Source organism: Muntiacus reevesi, chromosome 1, assembly GCF_963930625.1.
Source record: "Muntiacus reevesi chromosome 1, mMunRee1.1, whole genome shotgun sequence".
In the NCBI taxonomy this organism is placed as follows: domain Eukaryota; kingdom Metazoa; phylum Chordata; class Mammalia; order Artiodactyla; family Cervidae; genus Muntiacus; species Muntiacus reevesi.
Genome location: NC_089249.1, coordinates 51548930 through 51570405, shown reverse-complemented (window position 1 = coordinate 51570405; position 21476 = coordinate 51548930). Strand labels below are relative to the sequence as shown.

At 41.7% G+C, this 21476-nt stretch overlaps 1 protein-coding gene across 5 annotated transcripts in view; it reads right to left on the bottom strand.

The window, feature by feature from the left end:
• ERC1 (ELKS/RAB6-interacting/CAST family member 1) overlaps positions 1 to 21476 on the bottom strand; it is a 274453-nt gene that overhangs the window by 106535 nt on the left and 146442 nt on the right. For all 5 annotated transcript variants that reach the window (XM_065943059.1, XM_065943083.1, XM_065943090.1 and 2 more), the window contains one exon: positions 12080 to 12240. In XM_065943059.1, the coding sequence (XP_065799131.1) occupies positions 12080 to 12240 (161 nt within the window). The remainder of the gene's footprint in view (positions 1 to 12079; positions 12241 to 21476) is intronic.

Genomic DNA, 21476 nt, shown 5'->3' with positions numbered 1-21476 from the left:
AAGCTGGTCCCAAAGGCTTCTCATATATTTAGTATTAACAGTAGTGCTCAGTTACCCTAATAGTGCCCACTAGGGTAAAAAAAAAAAGTTACTATTCCAAACTGTGGGTCTGTGCTTCTAGAGATAAAATAATTGCTATCAGTTTTATGAAGTGATGAGAGGAGAAGCCATGATTCATGTTCTTGTCTTCCTGTAAACTTCATTACACCATCTGTCTCCTATCTATTTCTATCATTCAATGTGCCAAATAAAGAATAAATGAACAGGCTATTTTACAGGTAGACCAGCACATGGAAAGGAAAAAGTCTAAGGATAAACTTGGGACAGGCCACAGCTTCAAGTTTTAAAAATTTAAAGAAAACCCTCTGAGTATGCTGCTTACTCTAAAAACCAAAGAAGAAACAGAAGACAGAGGCATAAGGCTCTCATGGAACCAGACAGTTAGGCAAGTTTCATCTGGAAAAATGTGGAGGCTTCACAAGAGGTAAAACTGACAACACCAGTGGACAGATTAAAGCAAAAATAGATGAATGAACAAAGAAATCTGCCACAATTACTTTTTTTTTTAAATTACACATCTGAATCTAATTAGAGATGGTTGCCATTATCCTTCTAACATGAATGTGAAAATAGACTAAATGCTCACGGCTTACATGTTCTCTAGAAGGAGAAACGTTTGACCGTAAATTATATATTTATGTCTTATAATAACGCTCCATGTGATTTAATTACTACATGAAAGAAAAAAAAAAAAACTAGTTTAAAATACTTGTTATCAGTCCAGTAGGCCAGTCATTGTGCACTTGTCTACATTTTTAAGGACAAGTTCCTTGAAGTAGAGTTGCAAAGTCAAAAGGTCTGCTTTTAAAGCTTCTGATAAATAAACCCAACTTGACTGCAGAAATACTTACTAGCTTGGTCAGACTCATAACTTACTGTATATACTTTAAAACACATTCTTACTGTAATGGGAATATTATCATATCTGTCCTTTCGTGTGAGATATTTGAGAAAAATTAAAATCTTTTAATTTTCTTTTGTCATACGTGACACAATATTTTCCCATAGTGTTACCAGCCATCTGCATTCATATTTTGTTAATGACTCATTCATATTCTTTGCCCAGTTTTCTATTAGCACTGGTATTCTCATCTCACAGATGAAGAAACAGAGGCCCAAAGAGGTTAAATAACTTTCTGAAGGCTCTTACAGTGAATGACTCATATTCCTGGAGTTAAAGTTCTGGTATCCCTCTCATCTTTCTAACAGAGTGTGTGCAGGAAGCAGGCTGCAGTCCTGACGGGTGGTAATCTCAGCACCAGCCTGAATGAAGGACGGTCACCACCCCCTTAGGTCGACAACCACCACTACAACCAAGGAGGCAGAGCAATGCCTGAAAAGAATATTTGATATTTTGGCAAAAGAATGAAACAGTCATGGGAAAAAAGTCTACTTTTTGTTTAGGATCCTCTTCACACATATCCTGCTCAATTTTGTATAAAGTTTGAATTAGGAATGGGAGGTGAGTTGGGGATGCCTCTGAAGGCCTGGTGCTGGTCCTATAAACCCGTCTAAGCCGAGGAGTAGAACTGCTGGACACAGTGGAGTGTGACGCAGTTCTCAACAGGAGGGCTGGCGGCCTGCTCAAACCCACTCCCTCACCCTAGTGTACTAATGGGATCTGGACTGTGAATGGGAAAGAACAGTGAAATGCTTAAAACCAAATTCAATTCCTGTGAAAGAATGGAACAACTCAAAAAGAGGGTGGATGATTCAAGCCTAAAAATACACATGATTTAACAGACGGGGGTACTTTTTTAAGGAGTAATGAAACAATCAGCCAAAGTCAACATATTCAATTATGTATTTAAATAGATTAAAATGTATTTTTAAAAACAACCACTTTTCTTCTCTGAGAAACAAACACATTTTAAAATCACCCGCAATGGGTTAGGAGGTCAATAAGCAAACATACCACCTTCTTTTACTTGTTTCTAACATCCTTCCTGCTTAAAACCAGAGGTCAAGCAAAAGGCACTGAAGGGCATTCAGTAGTACTAAATTCAGAACAAAAACTCTACTGCTGTATGCCACCACAGCCCCATCACAGATACACAGTCCCGCTTACGCCCATTACTGAGGGGACCATACAAATGGGAGCCACAAACAGAAGAAAATGCACTGCTAATGGAAGAAATTATGCTATCCAACATCCAAGCTGAGACACAAAAGACAAAACACAATTATGTAACCCTGGGTAGCATAACCAATAACTGGTTTAATTTTCCATACTACAAATCCCATCACAAAGTCAATGGAAACATTTTTATATTACTCAAATATAATCAAATTCCAGTCCATTCAGCTGTTGAAAACACTTTTGGTTATATAATGTATCTCCACAGGAAGGAACAGAGGCATGATTAGTTTAAGAGAAACAGCCAGAAAGATAACTGATAACTCTATACAATAAAGCAACTACTCTTTTTTTTTTTTGAGCAAAAATAAAAAAAAAACCACAACACAAAACCAGAATAGTGTTTATATAGTCCCACTCCAAGAAATTCCTAGTCTAAAATAAGTTGTACACATTAAATTCTGGTAACCCAGAACCCATACGGGAAAAAAAAGTCTGATACGTGCAGGCAAAAGAAAGACTCCTTTTAATAAAGCAACAATGGATTTAGATTACAAGTGACAATAAAAGTTGTACTGATAAACTATTTTCCTAGACATATCTAGAAAGACCAAAGGTACGTCCCTCTTGTTCTCTAAGTTCATAAGGCCTTTAGTATCTCACGACCAGAAAAAATTCCTTACACTTGATCATGTCAGCTCTACTATCTGAGGTTTCTGCAACCAACTCTATGAACCAAGAAACACTGACACCTTAGATTTCTAATGACAGTTACCAACCTACTTCACATGATGCAGCTGAAGCAGTAATCCAAGGGGTCTGGTTCATTCATTACAAATGAGACCAAAGACTGTCTCAATGGGAAAATAAGAAAGCAGCGTATCCATGTCAATCACTACATTATACGAAGTCTTATCATAAAATTTAACACGAAAGATGGCGAAGATTACAATTTAAGCAAATTACCTCAGGGTTCACACATAACATCCTTGACATCGGCTCGGAGGCCCTGTGTGATGTAAACCCTGCCCTCCTCATGCGTCCTGAATACTCCACCCCACCTTGCACGTTGACCTCACTGGCCTCCATCAGACCCTAGAGCACTCTCAGCCCACCCACCACTGGGCCTCTCCTTATGCCGACTCCAATGCCTAGGAAGTTCTGTTCTTCTCCAATATGTCTCCATCACACAGCACTCCTACCCATGCCTCAGGTCCTTCTTCGATGTAGATCTTTCAATGATTTCCAGTGGTTTTCCAGCTTACTGAGCTATTACTAATGTATTAAGACTCCTTCGCTCCTCAATGCACTGTTATTTCTGTGCTTCATTCACATAGAGGCTGGATCCCTCAACGTGAGTCGACTCTTGTGACGGTACTTTTGTGCAGGGACAGTCATTCAAGCTAATGTTTCTGGCAGAGACAAGAGTGCTAGGGAGCCCCGGGTCACCACTGTGCTGACACCATTTCTGGTCTTAAATGCCACCTCACCCAGAAGATCACTGCAGAGAAGCTCAGATTCCTTGCTAGGAATTTTAATACTAAACACTGTTAATTAGATATTACAATCATAACTAAACTCCTACCTGCTTAACATGCCCTCTTATCAACAGAGTATTAGATAAAGGGATTGAATATATCTTGTTCAAAATTACACTGATTCAGTAAGATCCCTGAAACACAGGTACTACTATAGATGTTTATTAAAACAGAAGAAAGAAACGAAGACTAGGAAGGAAGAAGAGAGAGGGAGGGAGGGAGAGGAGAGGATGGGAGAAGTAGGAACTAACTAAAACACTTACTGGAAAAACTGTTCCACTGTTGAGTATGTTTATGAAAAATAAGCCAAGATATTGCACCACTTTTTGTAATGAAAAAGATGGGCTGTATATATACTAACATGGCAAAATTTAATAAGCTGGACTAAGCATTATGTACCACTCTTTGGACTACAATGAGATCCAACCAGTCAATCCTAAAGGAAGTCAACCCTGAATATTCATTGGAAGGGCTGATGTTGAAGCTCCAACATTTTGGCCACCTGATATGAAGAGCTGACTCATTGGAAAAGGCCCTGATGCTGGGAAAGACTGAAGGCAGGAGGAGAAGGGGGCGACAGGGGATGAGATGGCTAGAGAGCATCACCAACTCAATGGACACGAATTTGAGGAAACTCCGGGAGACAGCGGAGGACAGAGGAGCCTGGCGTGCTACAGTCCACGGGTTCACAAAGAGCTGGACGAGATTTAGCAACTGACAACAACAACCACTCTACTAGCTACAACTTCCCAGAAACCATCAAATGCAGGGACAGACTGATAGAAACACACTATCAGAGTAACTACTGCTCAACCAAGGTGGGTCTCATGCCCCTAACTCCACTGCAGTTTGAGAAGAGCAAACATGAATATATTTAACACTCTATGAATAGACAGGGAAGAGAAGTCAGTGGTCCCTTTCTCTCGGAATGCAGTTGTATCTGTTTTAGGGCTCCTGGAAATCCCAGGTTGCCCAAGTGAGCACACTTAAGTGAGAAGGCAGGATTCAGACCCTGTGTGTCTATCCGCAAAGTTCACATCAGGAAAGGTACCTGGCTGCTAGAAGTTATGAAACACCAACTTGATTATGAGCCTCCTGAATCCCTGTGAAACATTCCTCCTCCTCTCAGGATAACATTCCTCATTCTCCACGTCTGCCCCTCAGCTCCCAGCCTCACGCCCATGAGACCTATCTGGTTGGCAAGTTTTGAAGAGGGAGATAAACAGGCTCCTTTCAGTCCTTCTGCTTTCCTGCCTTCTACACAGAATGTACGCCCTGTTCTCTCTGCCTGCAGTCATCGGCTGTGCTCTAATTCAGGAGGGAAACATCACGAAGGCTTGCTCTTGGCCGCAAACATAGCCACGTACTCTAACCAGCTCTATCAGTATGAAGGCTGCTGTCGCTGAGTCGCTTAGTTGCGTCCAACCCTTTGCCACCCCAAGGACGTTAGCCCGCCAGGCTCCTCTGTCCATGGAATTCTCCAGGCAAGAATACTGGAGTGGGTTGCCATTTCCTTCTCCAGGGGATCTTCCTGACCCAGGGATCAAACCTGTGGCCGCATTTCCTGCACAGCAAGCAGATTCTTTACCTCTGAGCCACCTGGGAAGGCCAGAATGCAATAGGATACCACAGTAATTTCACCTGGTACTTTTTATTAGCCTACGGTTCGGTTCCGATTGAACCCATGAAATGCACGGGTCGAAGTTAAAAGCCTCTATTTACAGCACTTCTTTAAGAAGCTGAGGAGAAAGAATCCCAGAGAGGATATGATCCCTCTGACCTAAAGAGCAAGTAAAAATGCTCAGTTTTAAATAAAAACTCTTGGGAAGCATAAAAGAATCATTGACGTAACTAACCAATGACTGGTGACTGAAAGGCTGCTCTGGACTTAGTTTAAAATGAAAACAAAGCACAGCTCTGGAATCTTTCTTATGCTTTAAAAGTGAAAACTAAGACGAGACAGGGAAGCCCCCAATGCTAAAACGTGGTAGGAAGAGAAGATGCTGCCGTGGCCAAGACATGCCTTCACACCAACATCCCAGGTGAACTGAAGGGAAGAGTCAGTTCATTCAAAGTCCAACGTGCAGGGCCTCCCTGGTGTCCAGGGCTTGGGAACCCGCCTGCCAAGGCAGGGAACATGGCTTTAAATCCTGGTTCGGGAAGATCCCACATGCCATGGAACAACTAAGCCCGTGCTCCCCAACTCCTGAGCACTAAAAAGCAACAGATACCTTATCTAATATGATTCTACAGTCTCACTAAAGCATTCTGTTCAAAATGTCAGAGAAGGGGTATGGAGGTGGGGTGAGGTTGGGGTGGTGTCTCACACAAAGACACGGACCACCTCTGACACTGGTAATACAGCCCTTGTTTCCATGACAACAGAGACGGGTGTGAGTGAGCCCTGGTGGGCGACACACAGGCTTGGGGGCTGCTCTTCCTCTGGACCATCCGGGCGTTCCAGAACGGTGCCTGGTAAGGAGGATCTGCCCACTGTCCTCGGATGAACTGTCCCCAAAACAAGCATGCTGAAGCGCTTCCACTGTTTGCATGTAATGGATACATCAAAGTCTGTATGTGTTGTGCAATTATCTGGATACTTTCTAACAGATGGAGCAATAATAAGAGGGGAAGAAAACACTCCCTTAATTAGCACAGGCCCAACTGGATGAGTACATCTGTTCTGGTGAAGAAGCCCTCTGATGAGATCCTCTTCCACATCTGGAACCGCTGACAGCCTGAGCCATGGGGCTTCATCGCAGTGGGGCTTCATCCCCAGCAGAAGGGACTGGAGGGCCCACTTAATAACACAACGACTTGACCCTGGTGTCTTAGGGTCTTCATACTGAGGGGTTTAGTCACATTAAGCTCGCCTATAAAATAAAAATAAAACAACTTTAAAAAATCAGACCTAGAAATAAAGAAATGTCCTCCAGCACAATTGCACGTGGAGAAGTGGAAACACATGAGCAGTGTGACTGTCTTATCTCTCCAAGAGATTAGTGGCCAGAAAGCATCACTCCTCTAGTTTCTGCTTTGGTACAAATGGGTTGTGCAATTACCACATGGAACTAGCCCCCTGAATACCACCTGGTCTACTTCCCAGCAGTGAATTCCACTCCCATGCTTGTCATGGCTCATTTGGACAGCACAGTGAGTCTCCTCTGTGGGTCTGCTCCCAGAGCCCACAGAGTCTAAGACAGAATGAGATACGAAGGTGTTTATCATGAGGCAAAATGGAACTCGGAGCCAAAGCAACAGGAGCTCCGTATCATGAGCAGACTGGGAACAGAAAGGTTTTTTTCTTTACAGTACACTGGAAAAATAAACTATTCCACAAGACACACAGAGTTTGGGTAAAGGTGAAAATTCTTAAGCAGAATCAACTCCCCACCTCACAGAAACTTAAGAGAACAAAACAACATTTCAGAAACAGAGACGAAGAAGGGCTGGCACATCTTTCATCACTCCCTCTTGCTGCCTTTCCACATAAAATTTTGGTTTAAGAGAGTTGTAATTTACCCCATCCCTGAAGAAATGGCAAAAACTTTGCAACAGATGTTCTGTCTAAAAAGTAGCAATCAAAGTCCTTGCTATGCATTTTGAAGACTTCAAGAAGGGAAAATATGTAAATATATAAAAAATAAAAGGCAAAAAAAACTGACAGAAGGAAAAAAACCAAAATTTTGAAAATAAATTTGATTTAAATGGGAACTTAAATTTCTGATAAATATTATGAACCAAGCCAACATGTAAGGACCCTTACCTCTTGCTCCAGACTCATGAAAACACTCCATAAAATAGAAAATGACAATGAGGGATCAAGCATGAGCTAAAATAAACCAGAAGTGCCCATATTCATGATAGCAGCAAATGAGCTATTTAGAAATAAATCTAATAGAGACGTGTGAGAATTTTGCTGGCAAAATGCACAAAATACCAATGAAGGTCACAGAAGAAAATGTAAATGGATAAATAGGCTATGTAAGTAGATGGCAAGACTTGCTGTTATAAAAATATCTAATTTTGCCTATTATGTCTATAAAAAATGCAAATCCTTATCAAAGTCCCAAAAGGAATTTTTTTCAAGAAGAACCTAGTCAGTGTTAATTTCTATGAAAGAGTAAAGTTCCAGGTGATTCTGACTGAAGAACACTGAGGAGACTTCTGTCCAGGTATTGAACCAGGGTCTCCTGTACTGCAGGCAGATTCTTTACCATCTGACCATCTTTCCATTCTTTACTTTCTGCTACTGCAGAAGCCCTGTCCTGTCATACACCAGAACTTAAAGAACAGTATATAAAACAGTGACCAACTAACACGGCCATACAGGTGAATGGAAAACCGTACAGAGTCCAGAAAAGACTCAGGCACACACAGGTACCTACCACATTACATGGATGATATTACATGCTTTCCACAGAGAAAAACTGAAATGAAAAATTCTCTGCACCTAATACATTTCAGGTATTTTAGGCTTTCAGGAAACAAAACCTTAACACAAATACAATTCTATAAATCTGCCTTTCACACACACACACACACACGACAATGCATAAAGAGCTTGATTCTTTTTCTAAAAAGTAAATAAATAATATCCATACACGAATCTGAATCAACCATACTACCCCTGTTCTGTCCCCACGGAGAGCCATCTTTTATCTAAGATTAATACATGCTTATTATGGAAAAATTAGAAAATGCAACGAGTATGAGAAAGAAAGAAGAGAAAGATCCATATTTCCACCATTCAAAGATGAGTACTTTTAACATTTTGATGATTATTCTTCTCAGTTTTTATTATTATTTTTGTTAAAGATACACCCATATATGCACAGAAAAATCAGTTTTATGGTGTGTGTTCTGCCTTTTTTTTCACTTAACATTGTATCATGAATATTTCCCCAATGTGTAAGATTTTTTTTTAATGAATCAATCACACTTTTATGAGAGAACTGTCCTGTTTTAACTGTCTCTTTTCATAATGTTAACCATCAATTCCAGATTTGGAACACTGGATAAAGGCAATTAAGACACATTCGAGGATTGTAAATATTTTATAAGTGAGCTAAGAAAATGCAAACACATAGGAAATATAAACAAGCAAGACAGGATGATAAAAACAAGAAATGGTGAGAGAGGAGGAAGGTGTGCAGGGTGGATGTGGCTGAAGACAAGGAAGACCAATGAGACTGTGGTCTGTCTGGAATGCTGCAAGCTTGAGAGGCAACACCAAAGTGATCCCAAGCCCCTGAGCCCAAGCGGGCAGCTGTGTTCTGGTAGGTCCACTGCAGATGTGTATGCTGTCCCTCCGTGAAGCTAAGCTTAATTTCAAGATCAAACTGCTGCCTCTGCTAGGCAGTAACCACCCTGCTCTGGAGACCACCAGTATCTCTAATCAAACATGCATGGCCACAAACGTTGAGAACAAATAACTTAATTCTTTGTGAAAAATTATACCAACGTCCACGGGTCCTGGGAGAATGTCATTATGTGGAAGAAAATGCAAAGAAGAAACAGAATGAAGCCAGACATAACTTCCTCTGCTAAGAGGAGGGGTTCACCTGTTCCCCGACAGTGACTCCGGCATAAACTTGAGGTGTACGTTACAGATGTTTTCTCGGCAACTGTTCCTATCCTAACAGGCACCCTAACCAAATAGCATCCTAGAATATTAAGCTGGGGAGAAAAGAAGAACTCTGGATCTAAACAACGTTCCATCTGTCTTGAAGGTTTAATGTGCAGAAAGGACAAACAATATGAAAGCTGTTTAAAACCATCAGTGATCTGGTTACAAATCCTCTTAGAACACATAATGGAAAAGTAATTCAGCACAATTCAAAGAATATTTACTGAGTGCCAACGTGCTGGGTACTGTGCTTGCTGCTCAGAATTCAAGATGAGCAACACTGCCGAATGTCAGGAGTATAGAGGAAGTTGACAAAGTTTACAAATCAATGACTAACATAATGGGGTAAATCCTACAGAAACAGACAAAACAGACAGCAGAGAAATTTAACAATCATCTGCAAAGTTACATACGAAAATTCTTTTCACGTAAATACCTTAAATCTTTATCATTCATTTTCTTAATGGTATCTGTTGAAGAACAACCTTTAATTTTGAAGATGTACAACTCATCAATTTTTTTCTTTTATGGTTAGTATATTATATGAACTAAAGAAGTCTTTGCCTGTTTCAAAGTTTCCCACTTTCTTCCAGAGTCTATGGTTTTTCCTTTTATGTTTAGGTCTATGATTCACTTTGAATTAATTTCTGCATATGTATGAGGCCCCTACCTCACTTTACCCTACGGACATTCAGTTGTATCTGCGTCATTTATTTTTTATTTTTTTAACTTTTTATTTTGTACTGCACTATGGCTGATTAACAATGTTATGATAGTTTCAAGTGAACACCCAAGGGACTCAGCCATACATACACATGTATCCATTCTCTCCCAAACCCCCTCCTATCCAGGCTGCCACATAGCACTGAGCTGTATCTGCATCATTTAGTGCTCCCCGCTAAATTACATTGGTGCCTGTGACTGTGTACCCGTGGGTCTGTAATATATTCTCTATTCTGCTCCCCTCTTCTGCCTTCACACCCCTCCATACTTTTTATTACTCACTGTATACCAAGACTACAAGTCAGGCAGTAAAAGTCTTCTGACTCTGTTCTTTTTGGCTAGATCCACTGCAATTCAATGCAAATCTAAAATTCCAGGTGTGTGAGTTTCTACAAAAAGCTCCCTGTGACACTGGATGGGACTGTGCTGCAATAATAAATGAACTTGGGGGAAATGGGCAGCTTAAACTTTGAATAATTCAAATCGTGAACTAGGTATATCCCTATATTTGTTTAGATATTTTTTATTTTCTCTCAGTAATATTTTGTGGTTTTCTATGTAGACATCTTGTGCCACTTCTGTTAAATTTATTCTGCAGTGCTTTACACATTTTGATGTCATCGTAAATAACATTTCCTAAGATTTCAGTTTTCATTTGCTGGTTGTGAACACAGAGAAAAACAACTGATTTTTATGTGTTGCTTGATGATCATACTGTCAGTGAATAAAGACAATTCTGCTACTTCCTTCTGAATTTTATTATTTCCTGATGTACTAAAAAACTAGGCTCTCCAATATAATAATGAACAAGGGACTGAAGTGGGTATCTTTGGGTCCTTCCCTCTGCAATGGGAAAATGTTCAACTTTCATCATCTGTTTCCTCAACTCCTGGTCCCTGTCATGACATCACAACAATCATGCCCCACGAAAATGCACACTGAGGTATCACAGCAGACCTTCACTCCTCTGAACTCTCACCATCAACCTTCACTGATGGTTCAAAGTAGGAGGAAAGAAGAGATGATGTCAGAACCTCTATTTATTTTAGGTCAAGGAGATTGTGGATTTAGGCAGAGAAGGAACCAACAGCAAGCAAAGGCTATGTGAAAGAAAATGAACAGAGAAAGACTGCAGAGGAGGGAACCAGAGTTTAAATCTCTGATAGAGGCAGGCAGGCAGCCTACTTAAGGACAGTGTCTCCCCTGGGTCAGAAGAGAAGACAACAAGATCATGGGCAACTGCAGAGGTCAGAGGTCACGAAGGTGGCTGAGAGGTTCCAGAAGAGCCTTGGTTTCGGGAAAATGAGAGCAGGACAATCACCCGGGGCCGGGGGCTGGGAACAGTGATAGAGAAAGTCTTAAAGGGACTCAAGAGCCACACCAGTTCTAGACAGTAGGAAACCAAGACTCTTTAGAATCATAGAGCAACAGCAGCTGTACCCCATGTAGCAAACGTCTGCGGCTTCACATGGACCATCTCAGAAAGCCACAAGAGGAGGGGAAAAGTAGGTAAAGAAAGATTTTGTTAAATTTGACCATTTGGGGGATTTCCCTGGCATTCCAGTGGTTAACAGTCCATGCTTCCACTGCGGGGGCCATAAGTTTGATCCCTGGTTGGGGAACTAAGATCCTGCATGCCACCTTACGTGGCCAAACTGACTGGAGACTGGCAAATATTAATGATTACATATTGGGGTGGTATGAGGAGGTTCGTGACACTACTGTCTCTACTTTTGTGAACCTCTGGAAGTGTTTACAATAAAAAATAGTTTTAAAATCGCGCAGCCGTCAAGAGACCTCAGGAACAAAAACTTGTCTGAACTTTGCAGAAGGTTTTAGGAATTTCAGAGATACAATTGGACACAGATACATACTCTAGAGGACTTATTTTTCAACGAGAAGGAAGCAAAACCTGTTTCTATTTGACTAGGATTTGTCCCAAATCTAAGGAGCAGGTTAGCCTTAAGGGGGTCGAGGTAGCCAACGGTCAGAAGATGAAAGTGATGAGGACCAGCACTGCTAGTGAGTGGAGAACATGGTAAAAATACTTACTTCATCTCCAGAACTTCCTCCAAGTGCTTCCTTCTCTCAGCCCGGAGGTTGGTCAGATGCGTTTCCTTCTCAGCCAGCGACTGCTGAGTGGAGGACAGCTTCGCCTTCATGGACTCCAGCTCCTGCTTCACCTTCTCCATGGCCATCAGTAACTCCTCCACCTGCGAGAGATATGGAAAAGACAGAACTGAGCGCCCAGGTTGGAGACAGTCAGAGGAGCTGGGCGGCGGGCAACACCTGGGCCAACAACATTGAAGACACATATGTCGGAAATCCTGCTCTCCCGCTGTATCACACACACGGCAGGTAAAAACTACATCTCTCATGCCTGCTCTTAATTGTTTTCACTTCAGGACAGAAAGAACTTCATTTTCTTTTTGATAAATGCAAGGGCATCAGTTCAAGAAGTAACACCCTGCCACAGACAACCCCTTTAAAGGAACTTACGTGGAAATAGTCCAGAAACTTCCATGGAAATAACACTATAATGCAGATAAAAATATAAGGCCCCAAATCATAATAAACATTTCTAGAAGGGTTTTAGGACATAAAAACCATAAATTTGACTAATACCAGATGCAGAATAAACATAAATGAGTCACTTTTATTTGTTCAAACTGAGGTTCTTCTGTTTACACCATCACCATTTTGAGTTAAAGAAACAGTTAGAATTCAATCAGATAATTTCTTGCTCTAAAGCCAGGTAGGTAGAGTTTTCTCAAGAAAGACAGGAAGAAAAGAAGAAATATATCTCTATGAGCAGATGGAGAAGAGACAGGATGCTTGAGAAAGACCTGTAAACACACCAGAGAGAAAGAGGACAGATGCTGAGAAGAAAGAAAAAACTAAGAGAGCAAGGTAAGCACTTTATCAGTTATTTCCACATGTGGTTCCAAAAATTAGAATTATTTAAATAAACAAGTTCACCTTAATTCAGAGGCCAAAATATGCAGACAAAAAGTATCTGTTATCATCTAAAAGCAACCTCAGCAAGATAACCAAACAGCCAAGTATACCAATCAGAAGATTACTGACAAGAAATAATCTTGGTTATTAATACAATCCTTTTCAGAGGTAGAGGTGAGTGTAAGTAGTTTGGTAACAGCAGACTCACTGGAAAAGACCCTGATGCTGGGAAAAACTGAGGACAAGAGCAGAAGGGGACGACAGAGGATGAGACAGTTGGATGGCATCACTGACTCAATAGACATGAGTTTGATGAAGCTCTGGGAGATGGTGAAGGACAGGGAAGCCTGGCATGAGCAGTCCATAGGGTCACAAGGAGTCGGACACGAATGAGTGACTGAACAACAACAAATAGCTGTTAAAAACGAACAGTAAACAGATACATTTAGTTTGCTGGCGCTTGAATTACTTTGAGTATCTTTTCAGAAGTGGTCAAGTTACTGTTCTCAGCTAATAGCATCCTGACTGTCCCACCTGCTCTGAGACTTCTGTTATTATGCAGATCTCCTCGGAAATGTACTTACATATCTGCAAGCTTTACAACAAAAAAGCTTTGCCTTTTTGAAGAGTGTCAATAAAGATGACTCCGCATTATCAGTTTAATTCATATTCTGTCTTTCACTGCTCTAGGCAAGTGATGGTATCAGTTTCTTAGGTAACTTGAAGGGATATCTTATACATACACAAGCATGTATAATACATTATTCCTCCTCTTTCTATACAAAGGTAAGCCCACTCTGAAAAGTGAAAGCTATAGTCGCTCAGTCATGTCTGACTCTTTGCAACCCCATGGACTGTAGCCCACCAGGCTCCTCTGTCCATGGGATTCTCCAGGCAAGAATACTGGAGTGGGTTGCCATTCTCTTCTCCAGGGGATCTTCCCAACCCAGGGATCAAACCCAGGTCTCCTGCATTGCAGGAGGATTCTTTACCGATTGAGCCACCAGGAAAGCCCCAAGCCCCACTCTACACATATCTTATGTATCTCTAAATTTTAGTAAACCTTTATTAAGCTAAAAACACACAAATAATAAATGTACAATCTGAAGAGTTCTAAGTGAACAAATCTATGTAAAGAGCTCACAAACCAACAACCAGAATATCACCAGAACCCCCACCCTCATATCCCTTTTCTAGGTAAAGTGTAACCATTATTGCAACACTCTAGTTTAGTCTATTTGTTTTAACATTATACAAATGGAATTACATAGTATATACTTTAAAGCACTGGTGTTATATCTGTGAGATTCATCTACATAGATGGGTAAAACTGTAGTTCTATAGTTCTCATGACTGTATGATATTACACGGTGTGAAAATAGTGAAATTTATTGTCCCAAACTACAGCAATTCATCTTCTGATGATACCAGTATTGTAATCGTGGAATAAACCTCACTTCAAGCATTTCTTTTTCGCATATACTACTTGTGGACTGGCAATATTTTGTTTAGGAATTTTTATATTTATGTTCATGGTTGAGACAGGCCTAAACTTTTCCTTTCCCACATTAGCTTTGTCAAGTTTTGACGGGAAATTATGCTGGCCTTATGAAACATGTCCCTCCTTTTTCAGTTTCTGGAATTGTTACTGTAAGAATGAAATGATCTGCTCCTTTATGTTTATTAAAAATCACCAATATAACTCTCTGGGCTTGAAATTTGTTGGAAAAAATTTTATTACCAATTTTTTTTTCAGGTTTTCTTTTTCATATTTAGCTAGTTTTGCTAAAGTTTCATTTTTTTTTTTTTTGGCATTTGTTCATTTAGCCTAAGCCTTCAAATATACTGGCAATGATATCCCTGTTCTTTTTAATACCTGCAGGACTTATGAGCCCTGTATCACTTCAACAGTTGATCACTGAGCCTTCTTTCTTTTTCTCTTTAGTCTCACCAAAGGCCAGTTAATTTTCTTAGTGTTTTCATAGGACCAATTTTGGGCATCATGGACCCTTTTTATTAGAAAGAGAGAACTGATTGTCTGTTAAGACTCTTCACCTTGGGCTACATTGGACTTTTTCTTCCATCCTGCCAAGACATGAAAATCCAGCATTTAAGTTCAACAGCTTAACAACAACTTATCTTTGAATTCCCTCTCAATTCACCCCCTGGCCTGAGAATTTCCCACATTCTTGACAATGTATGAATGCATATTTTATTAGCCATCCTCAATTGTTTCTCTGGAATTATTTTCCCAGCATCTAGTCTGCCATGGTTACAGACATGTGTTACCTTTCATTCCAAAGTTAAACTTACAGAATTCTGCTTGTTAGTAAAACATCGCTTTCTTAAGGATCGCTTAATTTCCCATCCATTTGAGTGCCAGACCCTCAAGGTAGTTTCACCTCAGATCATGCATTTATCCAAATAACTTTTAAAGCATTTTGGCATCTAATGCAAGAATGGTCCCGTAAACCAGGACTTGCAACTAATCACCTGATTTATACTCTGGCTCCAGGCCAGGGAAACAGCTTCAAAGCCAAACTGAAATTCTTCACCTTCTGTTATTTTTCCACAGTCGCAGAGAACACAGTCAGCTGTCTCCACTAGGACATTCATCCCGTTTCATGCCCACCTTACAACAGGTGTTATGTAGTTTTGGATACAGACACCGTACAGTAGTCATGTATGGATGTGAGAGCTGGATCATAAAGAAGTCTGAGTGCCAGAGAATTGACACTTCAGAACTGCGGTGCTGGAGAAGACTCTTGAGAGTCCCTTGGACTGCAAGGAGATCAAACCCGTCAGTCCTAAAAGAAATCAGTCCTGAGTATTCTTGGAAGGACTGATGCTGAAGCTCCAACACCTTGGCCATCTGATGCAAAGGGCTGACTCATTGGAAAAGACCTTGATGGTGGGAAAGATTGACGGCAGGAGGAGAAGAGAGTGACAGAGGATGAGATGGTTGGATGGCATCACTGACTCAATGGGTATAAGTCTGAGCAAGTTCCAGGAGATAGTGAAGGACAGGGGAGCCTGGCGTGTTGCAGTCCATGGAGTCACGACTTAGCAAATGAACAACAATTGAGACATGAAGGTAATGAAAGCTGAGTAGAAGAAAAGAAGTGATACACACCATACCAAACAATGAAGAAATTCTCCACAATTTTAAAATGTGCTTCAGGTCACAGTACAATTTTCAAAAGCACATGTTTTAAGACATTAAAAAAAAAAAAAAAAAGCCCAGACCAGAGCAGGGATTCAAGTATGTAACCTAAACTGCCTCCACTAAGACATTAAGGAGGGAGCTCTAGGCAGACAGTGTGCAGTGCCAGCAGCACCAGATGGTTTGCTTAAATCACAAGCTAATAAACTTCGATTCAGAATCAGAAGGGAACAAGTTATGGCTTCAGCACGGGCCAGTTCCCCTAGGACAGCGAAGAGCCTGGGTGCTGCAGGGTTGGCAAAGCTGTGTCTCCATGTTTCCCACGACCAAGAGCAAAACGCGGTCTGCAGTTTTCAGGATGCTTCTGGAAAATCTTGTTAGAATTTCTTGGGAAGTTAAGCGGCCTAAGTCTCCAAAGAGAAAAAGAAAACAATCAGAAGAAAAAAGGAAGGGCACAAAAAGAAGATTATTTAGAGGTTAGGCATTCACTCGTAAGTCAGATTTTCACACCGCAAGTCCACTTGTTTTCCTGATTTCAACAAAATTCTAGATTAAGACTCACTCTGCCACACAATCACCAAAAAAAAAAAAAAAAAAGTCACCTAGCTCCTGAGTTGAGAAGCTTGACTGAAGCATGAATGAGCACAGACACACATACCTACACATACACATTCCACTACCTTCTCCTAACAAACTGCTGTAGGCGTCTTACAATCAGTAACTCATATGAGAATTTGAATTTAGAGAATTCCCAAGAGATTTATGCTAGTATTTATATAAGAAATATTCTCTTTATCCCAGTATGTTCTTCTGGCTAATGCATGGTACTTCTTTCGTAAGATATACACCAGCAGTGCACTCTTTTATGAATATGGAAGAGTTACAGCTATTACAATAAGAATAATAGTGACTGATACTATTTGAGTCCTTTGAAATATTCTAAGCACTTTACATGTGCTGTATCATTAAATTCTCACAAGGATCCTATGAGGTGGTATTAAGATTATCCTCAATTCTACAGAAGAGGGAATGGGGTTTAGCGGGTTTAAGTGCCTTATTCCGGGTCACACGGCCAGAGGAGGCAGAGCTGGGATTCCAAGAGGCAGTAAGGCGCTACTGCATGCACAGCTGATGCTGCTCTGCCGGGGGGCATCAGCGTCCAAAAAAGTCCTAAGACAGTTTTCCATGACTGCACCTAATGATTCCTCCGGGGAGTGTTCCCAGGCCCACTTCTGCATCTTTCTATCCTTCTTTTCTCCCCCTTTCTTCCCCCATCCAGATACTTAATTCTCCCCCATGTGCCGGGCACTGTGTTATACTGCCAGAGCTTAACAGAAATACACACTTCCCGACTGCCCTTGCACTCAGAGTCCACACAGAGATACAATCATTCATTAATCACATTCAGCAATGTGTAATCATGAATACAGATTCATGTAAGGAAGCACAGGGTGCCATGAGGATAAGCAGTGTGAGGCCTTCATCTATGCTGTGGGGGACTGAGGGAAAGATCCCCCAAGGAAGTCACGCAGCCGGTGGGGAGGAAAACTGCACTCCAGCCCCTGGGCCTGGCGTGTTTAGAAGCCCTGAAGTGCGAAAGTGCATGCCTATCTGAGAAGATAAAAAAGATGAAAGCAAAGCCCTGAGAATACGGGGAGAAGGGAGGCCACGTGCAGGAGAAGCAGGAATCGGTCAGACGCAGAAGCATCAAGAAGGCCCCACGAGGGGTTTGGGCTTTTCTCCCCAAAGCAACAAGAAGGTACCAAAGGACGGGACGAAACAGAAGAACAAGAGGATTTACAGTTAAAATCAGAACGACTAAAACAATGGACCAAGGAATCTAAGCTGAACAGAGAGGGGCTAGTATAAATAGAAAAAAGACACAGGGGCTCTAATGACGCACAAAGTCTGCTGTCGGGGGACCTTGAAAGCTGAGGTGACAGCAAAGTGTGATCTGAGAGGAAGGCGCTGTCATGAGGTGGCTGGGGGTGGACTGCGGTAATAAGGTCAAGGGTGTCAGAGGTGGGATGAAGAAAGGCCGTGGAGGCAGTGACCTCTCGGGCCAGGGATTGGAGAGGACAGACAGATCGGTCATCCACGTGGGTGCTCAAGTCAGTGAGGCAGGAAACACTTCACGGAAAAGCTTCACACCACAGCTGAAAAGCCTGAGCCCTGAGGAAGCAGAGGTTCCCATGAGGCTGTGATGGACAGCGGTATAAAGGGCAATAGGAAACAGGACAGCTGACAGTCCGTCCTCCAACCCCAAGGTGCAGAACAAACATCTACTGATCACCAGAAGCGCTTGCCAGGTGGCTCAGAGATAAAGCTCAGGAGACGCAGGTTTGATCCCCGGGTTGGGAAGATCCCCTGGAGAAGGACATGGCAACCCACTCCAGTATTCTTGCCTGGAGAATCCCACGGTTGGAGGAGCCTGGTGGGCTACAGTCCACAGGGTCGCAAAGCATTGGACACAACTTAGCGACTAAACAGCGACAAAGATCACCAGAAAGGGTTGTCGGGAGATCCCAGGGGAGAGACGATTATACTTCAGGGAAAAAAGGTGAAAGTGGCTCCAGAGGTAAAGTAAGAATATAAGTGCCAGGGCCTGGAGCAGTGTAGATACTCAGTGAATATTTGTTGAAGGGGTGAAGAAAGAGACATGAATCTGTAAGCTCCGGTGATCTAGTAGGAAACATAAAAGGGAAAAGAGGAGCTGAAGAGCTAGGTTAAGGCAAGAAAGCCCTCAACAGTGTGGGGGTGATGGAGCAGAGCTCAGATTATCAGGGGCTGAGGGGGGTGGGGTTTGGTAAAATCCAAGATGAGAGGAACAGTAAAACTAACTCCACTAGGTTCCCTGAAGAGGGTGGGCACGTCAAAATGAATGAGACGCTACCAAAATAGGAACTTAAAAGTTTTGTTTGTTTAGTTTCCATTTTAATGCACATGACTTATATGATAGCATTAGTTTTAACTTCCTATTCTGTTTATTGAAAATAAGATATAAGTGATACTTGAGGTGACCTAATGGTAACAAAGAGCACTGAATTAAGCAGTGTGTTAAATCTGGGAACTGTCAGATACCACTGCTGTCTGTTACCCTCCTGACACTATGAGGAACCCAAACCTTAGCACAAGTCGCAAAGAAGAAACTGCAGAAACTACCGTTTGGCTCGGGGAATCCCTTGATTTCTTGCTTTCTGATACACTGTTGGATTTCTCCAACATTCAACAGTGCCAAATAAAATCAGCAAATGATGAGACTCCCCTGGTGGTCCAGTGGCTTAGACCTCATGCTCCTAATGCAGTAAACCTGGGTTTGATCCTTGGCCAGAGGGCTAGAGCTCACATGTCCCAACTACAACCTGGTGCAGCGACATATGTTTAAAAAAATATATATATATTTTTAAAAAATCAGCAAATGACACTTTAAATAATTAATGTGCTCCCATGGGTAAGAAATGTACAAAAAAAGTTTTTTTTAATGTCCTTCAAAATAGGCTTCACATTCCCCTCGGATGCTCCATAATGTCTGATGCTGCATGTGGCTCCCGAACACCCGTCCAGTTAAGGCCAGCTCGCCAAGGAGCTAGATTCACCCTGATTGGCTGTGCCCCTCCGCTGGCGGCTGCCTTTACGTTTCCAGGAATAGCATGCTGTGGCTGACACATCTTCAACTGGAGATAAACTTGAAAAGAGTGGAAACATAACGTGAAAGAAATGCTTCTTTTTCAAGCCGTCTTAATTTTCGCAGAGGGCGTGGGTAGATAAATCCTATAATAAGTACTCATTACTCCACTGTGGAGCCTAAAAACTCAGGCATCAATAAAATGTGGGTGCATGTTATCAAAGCAAAGCGAAAACACCCCCCTGCTGGCAGGACTTTCATCATCTGAGTCACAGAGGCTGGAAAGAGGCTGTGGAGGGGCCAATGTTTATCTCATGATTGATTCTATTTAGGTGATTTCCTGGTAACACATCAAAACTAAGAGCTCAAAATCTGAAGTAAAAACTATTTTTTCTGCAGAGACCATTACTTGATTAATTTCTCCTATAAACTGCTTATTTTAGCAACAAATAACTTGTGCCAGAATCAAGTAAAATATAAAATTAATAATTTCCTGGGTCCCAATAAACTGCATGGCTCCTCTTCCACTAGAACCTGTGAGAAAGGAGGGCAGAAATAATCTAGATGACATTACATTTTCTTCTCCAGTGAAGAAGATGTAGCAACCATCATTTTACCTCTTCTGCATCTGGGTGAGTTAACTCAGGAAGAGAAACACAAAAAGAAGCAGGACAAGACTTTTCCTTGAACTTCAAGCTCTGGTAAGTTCTCTCCTGAAAAAAAATTTTTTTGTGCATTGCTGGAAAGTCAAAGTGAAAATGTCAGTCGCTCAGTCAAGTCGGACTCTTTGCGATCCCATGGACTGTAACCCGCTAGGCTCCTCTGTCCATGGAATTCTCCAGGCAAGGATACTAGAGTGGGTAGCCATTCCCTTCTCCAGGGGCTCTTTTCGACCCAGGGATTGAACCTGGGTCTGCTGCATTGCAAGTGGATTCTTTGCCACTTGAACCACCAGGGTATAGATACAGAACACACCAGGATACAGAAGATGCTAGGAGGGCTGTGCAAGCTGTCTTGGTTTGGGGAAGACATTTCCATAAAGTTAGTTGGCTACACATATGTACAGCATCTAGAAAAATGATACTGATGAACTTATCTGCAGAGCAGGAATAGAGACACAGACACAGGGAAGAGGCCTGTGGACCCAGTGGGGGACGGGGAGGATGGAACGAACCGGAAGAGCAACACTGACATATATACACTATCTTGTGCAGAAAGACAGCTAGTGGGGGGCTGCTCTACAGCCCAGGGAGCTTAGCCCGGGGCTCTGTGATGACCCAGAGGGCTGGGATGAGGGGTGGGCGGGAGGCTCAAGAGGGAGGGGATATACGTACATGGACAGCGGATTTACTTTGCTCTGCAGCAGAAACTAACATGACATTGTAAAGCAATTACTCTCAAATTAAAAAGAAATTAAAAAATTTATATGGTCACTTCACAAGGAGAAAACCTTAATTCAACTTTATTACAGAAAACAGCAGTCCTCTTCCCAGCATGAAGTCAGAGCATTTAGGGCTAGAGCCCCTCCTCTAAGGTCAAATGGACAATCTGCATCAAACAGTTTCAGACTGTTTCTTTAAGTTTTCACCAATAAAAACAAAAAACTACTGACATTTTAACTGGAAATTTTAATCCTTATCATTTGCACAGCTTAAAAAAAAAAAAAAATCAAACAGCTACCTAGAAGTAAAAAGCAGTACTTC